At 47.4% G+C, this 8820-nt stretch overlaps 2 protein-coding genes across 2 annotated transcripts; both read left to right on the forward strand.

Moving 5' to 3' along the window:
• The first annotated feature begins 846 nt into the window (after window positions 1–846).
• On the forward strand, window positions 847–5212 carry LOC123123343 (5'-adenylylsulfate reductase-like 5). The gene is made up of 4 exons (XM_044543836.1): window positions 847–1089; window positions 3347–3528; window positions 3653–3777; window positions 4547–5212. The coding sequence occupies exons 1-4, from the start codon at window positions 910–912 to the stop codon at window positions 4960–4962; spliced, it is 903 nt and encodes a 300-aa protein (XP_044399771.1). The 5' UTR covers window positions 847–909; the 3' UTR covers window positions 4963–5212.
• Window positions 5213–5434: 222 nt separating this feature from the next.
• On the forward strand, window positions 5435–7818 carry LOC123123344 (uncharacterized). Its single transcript, XM_044543837.1, has 3 exons — window positions 5435–6495; window positions 6604–7076; window positions 7488–7818. The coding sequence occupies exons 1-3, from the start codon at window positions 6393–6395 to the stop codon at window positions 7602–7604; spliced, it is 693 nt and encodes a 230-aa protein (XP_044399772.1). The 5' UTR covers window positions 5435–6392; the 3' UTR covers window positions 7605–7818.
• The last annotated feature ends 1002 nt before the right edge of the window (window positions 7819–8820 follow it).

Genomic DNA, 8820 nt, shown 5'->3' on the forward strand with positions numbered 1-8820 from the left:
CGTCGTCGCTGAACCACGCTGCCCCTCGAGCAGAAGCGCGCGCCAGATCGACGCAGCGCCAGCGCCATTGGGGGTCAGCCTCGATCCGCGGGGCCGTCACCATCGACACGCCGACGGGGACGCGCCGCTCCCGCCCGGCCCTGCAGACCGCCGGCTCGGAGGATTCGATCCGGTGAGGGACGAATCCACACATGAGAGAAGGTGAGGGGATTGAGAGAGGGTTAGGGCCGGTGGAGATGGGGAGAGGGCGCACCACGGCAAGGGGGCGCGGGGACGGCGGCGGCAGCTCTCCCTCGCGTGAAGAGGAGAGAAGCCGATTGGGGAGCGTTGGGCTTTTATACCTTGTGGAGAAATTCCGAAAATGCCGTCGGCGGGGTATGGGAATTACGGCGGTGGCATGAGATCTTTTCGGTGGAGAGCAGACTATTCATTGCAGCAGTGTTTTCACTTTGATCCTACGGCCCATATCTTCCCAGAGCGAGATCCGACGGCCGGAAATCCATCAAGCGAACGCAACGAACGGCCGGATTCGTCTGAGCTCTAAGGAGGCTCGGGAGCTCCGTAGATACTTATTCATGGATGCTCTGAGATGCCCAATGCACTAATAGGAGTATATAGAATATTTATATCCCGTTTCAATGGGCATTATTGTAGTCAAACAAAAATCACGAGAAACTAAAGTGGATGAGCGGGCCCAAACGGCCCCTACGTGACACGTGACGCCGAGCAACCGGACCCCGGCCAGCACGAACGCGCCACAACCACCAAGTGCTAGCCACGTCACCTCCCCTACGCCCAAAATAGGCTCGTGGCAAATCTGGTCTAGCAGTCGCCCCGTCACCCACCCACCCCGCCCACGGAGAAAATTCCCCCAGGAAGAAGAAATTCCAGGCTGCTGCCATTCCGACGATGCGCCGCGCCGCCGTCGCCGTCGCCGCCGCGCTCCTCCTCCTCCTCGTCGCCGGCGCAGCTGCGGGCCCCCCCGGCGCGGAACCCACCTGCCCGCGGGGCGCCGGCCCGCCGTTCCTCGACGCGCTCGGATCTCGCTGCCCCCGCGCCGCCCGGATCACGCCCTCCCCGCCCCTCGAGGTAGCCTGCCGTCTTCCGGCCCTCCTCCCCTATCCGCCGCCTGTTCGCGACCCAATCCGACCCCGGTCCTCGTGCCCTGCGTCGTGGCCCCGACCCCGAGATTCATTCCGCGCGCCGTATCCTCCTCACTCACGGGATGTTTTGGTCACAATGCGGCTGTCGAGCGTTTTGAATCGCTGACCCGGCGGGTGATTAGGTTTTGAAGCGGGGCGACGTTAGAGGGGGATTTTGGTACAGAGGGTGGGGAGTGTGTCGGGAGGGATATTCGTGGCAGGAATGATGTGAATTGCAATGCGTTGGTGGGTGCATAGTATCAGGTAATTACCAGGAGCAACAAAACATGGGTGGCTGGCTCAGGCGAAGGAGAATAATCGAGGCGCGTTGGGCTGCGGTGTCGTAGGCGCCACGGTAGGATCCGTATGTTAACGCAAGCTTTGACGTGTTTCGAATTTGATTCGTAGGCGTAGGTTGGATTCAAAACGCAAGCGGGAGGAAACATAATTAGCATCATTATTAGTGCCCTACCCGCGCATTGCGGCGCGGTATATTTTGGGTACTATTGGTTTCCATTTATAGAAAACATTTTATTAGTTACTCCCTCCGTAAACTTGTCTTGGTTTGAATTCACACCCTTAGGTTAGATTCAAAATGCGGGCAGGAGGAAACATAAATACAAGCATCATTACTAGTGCCCTACTCGCGCATCGCTGTGGGAAATATTTTGGGTAGTATTGGTTTTCAAATTTATACTTCCTCTGTTCACTTTTACAAGATGTTTTAGATAGTTCAGACAGCTCCCAAAATAGTTCAAATCAGCTGTCTAAAACGTCTTATAAAAAGGAACGGAGGGAGTAGAAAACATTTATCAGTTAGTAATTAGTTGTAACTTTGAGCATAAGTTCTGTGTAATTTCATCGAAAGTATTATGTGTGGTACCAAGGAGTATGTAAATAGAAGTTCAAAAGAAAAGGAGTATGTAAATATTCCAAATCACTTGAACATATATTTAAGCCTGGAAAACTTTACTTTATTACATAAAAAACTTTTATCAGTTAGTAATTAGTTGTAACTTTGAGCATAAGTTCTGTGTAATTTCATCGAAAGTATTATGTGTGGTACCAAGGAGTATGTAAATAGAAGTTCAAAAGAAAAGGAGCATGTAAATATTCCAAATCACTTGAACATATATTTAAGCCTGGAAAACTTTACTTTATTACATAATGTCCCATTTACATTGCTTTTCCTTTTACGAAAGAGAAAAGTTAGGAAGCACGATAGTTTTTTTTAACAATAACACAACAACATGATGGCTCCTTCGCTATCTCCACCTGTACTGCCGGTGATCCCATCATCTCCAACACCACAAACCGTCAGCGATGGCCAATGTTTTGTTACCTGCGCTACCCCGTCATCACCACCATAATCCGTGCTAGCACCGCTCTGTTCAGTGCCACGAAGAATCCCATGGAACGCAAATCTAATAGTCATCCAGCGGTGTCCTGGTCTTACACTTGGTTTCCGTCAAAGCGTGCATTAAATCCCACCAAGGTGCCGCGCTTTCTTATGTCAGTTGAGCGAACGGCCAATTTTATTGGCTATTGGCAAGGAGACAAACTGCCAATGCGGCGCATACCTTATGGCGCGATTGGTCGTATCTTTCGCTAGTCTCTTGCATGTGCACATGCATGTTAGTGTTAGGAAAGCGAATAAAAAAAGAAGGAATAAAATTAATAGTCATCGATGGACACCTATTATATGTAGGCATGTAAGAATGGTTTACTGACTTTTGCAACCAGGAAATTAAAAGCTTTTTAGTTCCATTGGTTTTGGGAACGTGAGAGCACACTATCGTTCTGGTCCACTGTTCCAAAGGACGCAACAACGCAGCGGCGTTGCATTTTGCATGTCATGTTAGTATGTTATGGTTTTAAGTGCTTCTCTAGTTAATCCAACAGATGGTATTAAAAAGGTGAGTGGCATAACATGGTCACTGCATGTAATTTCAGAATAAAGAGAGATGTGCATGTAATTTCCAGAGTATCTAGTTTCTTCATACATTACGAACGAGATTTTGATTTGAGCAAACATAAGCGTGATGAGGATACAGTGCAGATACATGAAGAACTGTTATATAAATGTTAATCTTGTACAGTACAAGAATGCTGATATGCATGTTGCTGATCTGGCAAACTTTCTGGTTTCTTCTGTAGTTATTGACTATCTGTTAATAATTTAAAATATGTTCCTCCTACTGAAGGTGAGAGGAGATGCTGTTGATAAAGAGTTGAACCTTCGCTGTACCGGTGCCTCATGCTCCATTCTCTTCTATGCCGCATGGTGTCCTTTCTCGAGCAAATTTCGACCAATATTTGAAGCTCTCAGCACCATGTTCCCTCAGATACATCACTTTGCTGTCGAAGAATCTTCTGCGACGCCTAGGTATCTGATTGTTGAAATCTTTTTTTGTGTGCCTGAGTGATACATCCTGTCCCTTTTGTTTCCAACATGTTATTTGCCCAGTAAATTATTGCTCATCCTATCCTACCTTTTCTGCTGACTGCAGTTTGTTTTCAAGATATGGTGTCCGTGGCTTCCCAGCCATTCTTCTGGCAAATGAGACTACAATGGTTCGTTACAGGGGCACAAAAGATTTGAAGTCTCTGCTTCAGTTCTATCAAGAGACTACAGGTATGATCATTATCTTTGTTCTTTGATTTTGAATATCATTTCTTGCACTCAATATCGTGCACACATGAGAATAGCTACTCCCCTGTTGCCTGCAGACATAGTTTATTTAATGGTAACAGGCTAACAGCCTGTTTCAAATATGTCTGCTTTTGAAACTTGAACAACACTGGAATTTTGTTCCAAATATTGGCCAGTTAATCGGCATCTTGTCAGCTAATTGCTACTCGGTGGGTCACTGAATAGCCAATTAACTGATTTATTGGGCCGATTAACTGGAAAATTCACCTATTTATCCCTACTCAGCACCCGACCGATATGGTACCAGTTATCGATATCCTGAACATAATTAAAGATTGTGCATGGGGTTCTTTCGATTGAAAGTTTGGGTTGTTTTTGCTTCTGATTGGTCTAGTACTCATTTACATTGGATACTGTGTGTGGCATGGTGGGGAATTAGCTGCGCCCTTGATTCCATGAATGATACTCTTACCCCATACATCAGGATTAACGTCTTGCTACAGTGATCTACTTGTTGAAACGTTTTACTGTTGATGCCTGTGAATGTTGAACAACAGCATATTTGATTATTCCTGGGGCAGTTTGGATTGCTCATAATAACCTGTCTTGATAGTATGGATTTTATTCCATTGTTCAATTGATTTAAAAATGGAGCATATGTTGCACACTGCACTGCTACATCCATTGGTAATAAGTTTGTTAGGTTGATTTTATCACTTCAAGCATTGAAGCAAGGTTTTTCTTGCTGCAGGCCTCGATCCAATTACATATATTGATGTTGATCAGCAAGAGAGCGCTGGGAGTTTAGGATCAGCCATGCCAGGAGGCCGGTCTCTGCGCAAAATGGCGGAAGACGAGCCCTTTGTGTTTCTTGGAGCGCTTTTTATAATCATGAAGGTCGTGGCACACTTCATACCCACTGTCATCTCTCAACTCAGAGCCTTCTTGATCGTGCGTGTTCAGAACTTGAACTTAAGAATTCGTAGGGGATCAAGCCAACTTACGGAACGGGCTTTGACTGTGCTTGATGTTAAGAGGCTTTGGAGCAAGCTTAGACTGAGCAGTAAGACAAGGGACCTAAGTAAAGGGGCGAGTAATGCTCGAGCTTGGGCTTCGTCGTTTGCGTCCGTCTCACTGGGCGAACCATCCTCCTTACGGCATGCCTAGCCTTGTTCCCGATGCTGGTCGATAGTCTAGCTGCTGATATATGGCCCAAAATTGTTTGGTCTTGCTTCCCCATCCTGCTATGTACTTGCATCCGCGCATGTGGGGACCCAGGAATGTAAATTTTCAGGATTTCATCTTGTTGTATATAGGAACGCGTTTCGCTTTGCTGACGCGATAGCTGATCTCCGACCTTTGTGTCAGATTAACTCTTTGATGTCTGGTGAAGATCTGAGTTTTTTCTTTGATGTCTTTTCGGTTGCTGTTAGAATTTGGCTTCACTATGCCACCCTTCTCTGCACCAACTTAAATCCTGGGCTGCCGGCTCCTGCTCTGAATTGTAAAACTGGCTTGATTTTTAAACATACCATGCTCTCCAAAAGAAACGAAGCGGTTGTGTATCTGAACGGTTCTCATTTTCAAGTGAATTTGTTTCACTCCGAAGACCCATTTCATATTCTTTTCTCCCAGTTACATTGTCCTGTGCATGGTTATCCATCACTGTCTCGGGTCACAATCTCAACTTTTCCGAGTTATATTTCTGCAGAACCTTCTAAACACGCGTCTCGATCTCCTCTGCCCTCCGTGCTCAGCTGGTGCGTGTCTCTATCCATCTTTCCTTCCTGTTGTTTCCGTTTATCAGTTCCTTTGTTTATGATCTAACCGCGTAATAACTTTGACCCTATCCATTATGTTACTTAGTGTGCAGTTCTCTCTGAAAGCATGCTTTTTATATGCAACTCCTTGATTTTGAAGATGACGCTCGTCGAAATCCCTTTCGGATTCGGTGGCATTGACATCATGACCCTTGACAGCAACTGAGAGGACATATTTGATTACAGCTTGCTATGTTGTACAAGTAAGATCGCCAAGTAATGCTGCGCTGGGGCTTGGGGTTATTTTAGAATTGTGGATGAGTTTGCCAGTCGGACGATTTGACTGCGCCGACATTATATCCTAAAGCTGTTCTATAATGATATTTTTCACCACCCCCTTGTATAAATCACTTTCTCATTGTAGATTATTTGCAAGTAATTAATTGATCTTTGCAGAAAATACGGCAGCCGGAAAGAATTGAGTAGGAAAGAAGGAAGGAAGGAGCTAGTCCACATTGGTAGGCCCGAAAGAACACTTTCAGCTTTGTCACTTAGCAGGAAGGCAAAGCACATACCCACAGGATCTCCTTAATTTTTTTTTTTGAGGGTAGGATCTCCTTAAATTGGGTTTGCCATCTCCCTTGGTGGAACTGACTACCCCACTAGCATCTTCAGCTCTGCTTCCCCTCCTGAGAAAAGAGAAAGTATCCTTCCAAGCCATCGCTTGCTTTGATTCTTGGGGAGCATCCGTTCCATAGCATCCTCATAGCTGCGTGCAAGCAGGTTTGAGCAGCTAGCTATAAGAACTCCCTCATCGGATCGGTCTTGTTTCTTGCCATGACCGGAGGGGATTCCATGGATGCGATCAGCCTGGACGAGTGGGAGCTCCTGCCTGACCTCGGGAGCTCCTTCTTCATGGAGGAGTGCACTGCTGGTGGTGGTAAGGATCAGGATCAGCTCCTGTTTGGGTCCGATCTGGTCGTGATCGACATGGGCCACTTCACCCTTGGCCCTGCATCTCACCCTTGTACCTATGATTGCATCCTAGATGAAGAAGAGGCCATGGGACCATCAGTGCAGGCTGCCTCTGCACAGCAGCAGCATGGCGTCGAATTCGAGGACATGGGCGTCGTGCAGGCCGAGCCGAGGCGAGGGGAGCTCACGATGATGGTGACCGAGGTGATGGTGTCCGGTGCAGAGGAGGAGGAAGAGATGGTGCACTCCCCTGTTGCCGAAGAGGAAGCTTCTGAGGAGGACGAGGTGATGGTGGAAGCGGCACCTGATCATCTACCTCATGAGGTGGAAGAAGGTGCGGAGAGAGACAGGGCAGGGATGGACGCTGCTGGCTTCAGCGTCGGGAAACTGAGGGTGAATGGCGTCGGGGCGCTCTGCTCGTTCGGGGTCGCCGCTGCCACCTTCTGCATCTTGGTGCTTGGCGGCAGGCCGCAGCATCAGCAGCAGCAGAGGAAGATTATGGTGCAAGATCAGAAGTCCCAGTTCCAGGTGTTCGCCGATGACGAGGTTGATCACTCTTTCCTTCTGGTCTTGAATTAATTCGCCACTTTAATCTTCTCGCTGTTCCCTAACCACATGCTCCAACAACTATAGCCTATATACTTTGGTACAACAACAAAAAAACATTGGATGTGTTCAGCAACTTTGCATCATCATGCCCAATTGGAATAGAATTTGATCATGCTTCTTTCTAAAGATTAGAATCTTCTTTCTAGTACACTGCTGTATATTTTATCAGGCCAAAGCACTAGAGAATAGGGAGAAAACGGCCCACTGCACCTGATGATTTGATCTTCTTTCTGTCTGAAGCATGGAATCTTGCAATAGATTAGCCTAACGCAGTGAAGAATTTCATTTTGGGGCGGAAAAAATGGCCTAGTGTTTTCTGACGGTTTTGCTTGTTTTGATCTGCTGCAGAGAATTCATCGAGCCGTGGAGCAGGCGTCGAGGCTGAACCAGGCCGTGTCGTCGGTGATGGGTGGCGCATCCACCAGAGCGAAGGTGTCTTTCGGCGGCCACTACAACGGGTTTTGACGTGCCAGAAGCTTCTAGAATCCATCGACGCATCCATGACATCCTAGTGTTAGGCATATTGATATTGAGATTCTTTATTTACATTGGTCAGGGCCCCGTAGCCTGTATGTCTGCAATGTATATATGCTTAATAGCTGGTAGATTGCATCAGTCCACTACTCCACTGTCATGTACATTTCCTACCAGCAGATGTGAATAGTATTATTTTGGGTTTGATTTTCTCCGCGAAATTACTTGGCCTTCCCCTCCGATTATTGTACTGTACGACGAGACCACGGATGGTGAGGATGCTCTGTAGAAATGCAATCAACGGTGTTTTTTTTTTCTGCGATGACAAAGAAGATTCAAACGCACGTCACTGGAACGCACGCGGTAACCACGCGCTGGAATTGACTGCAGCTGTAGATACTACTCCGCCGGCCAAGTGTCCGTTCACTGAATCCGGCCGGCGTGCGCGACCGTCGGTTCGTCGGCTAGCGCCACGGCGCAGCACCCCGACGTCGACGTTGATTCCTTCCCTTCCCTCCTGTTCCTGCGGGGCAACGGAATATGCAGTTGCTCGGAGGTCCCCGTCGCTTCGCCGTGCGGTGGCCACTGTTCACGGAGTAGCCTTGGCCCGGCACGTTGCTCTGTGTTACATTGTGACAGGTGAGCTGATTCTCCCTCCTCTTCCCGCAGTCAAAATTGTTTGAAACAACACGTTGAGATTCAGCCGTGTAGGCAGGGAGATAAAAATCTCGCACCTACTACTCTACTAGTACATCAGATGATGCCGTGCCGGAGCGCTGCTCGGTGACAGTGATGGATGGGAAGAAGCTGTCCCCGAAGATGACGGGTGTTTTGTTTCTGTTGTTGAGGGGAGAATCCAGGAAGACGAGTTTGAGTGACACTGCTTCTCGCCTCTGTTTTTGATGAATAAAGCTTGGATTACCATTAAAAAAACTAATTAAGAGGTATCCTTGCAAAGGTCACTCCCATCTTCTCTTGTGGTTGACAAGTGCTGCACTGCATGTGTGTCACTTATTGGAACTTGTGAGTTTTTTTTTCTAGATTCGTCTTTTCAAAACGATTTATCTCTTGAATTGTGCATTCAAATTTTCCCTCTGTCGGCACGCACAGTTGCGCTTTTCTTTCTCGTGGAAGCATAGGCTAGGCTTCTCGTGAAAACATAGTTGTGCTTTTTTCTTTTCAGGAAGCACAGTTGTGCACAAGCAGT

Source organism: Triticum aestivum, chromosome 5D, assembly GCF_018294505.1.
Source record: "Triticum aestivum cultivar Chinese Spring chromosome 5D, IWGSC CS RefSeq v2.1, whole genome shotgun sequence".
NCBI lineage: Eukaryota > Viridiplantae > Streptophyta > Magnoliopsida > Poales > Poaceae > Triticum > Triticum aestivum.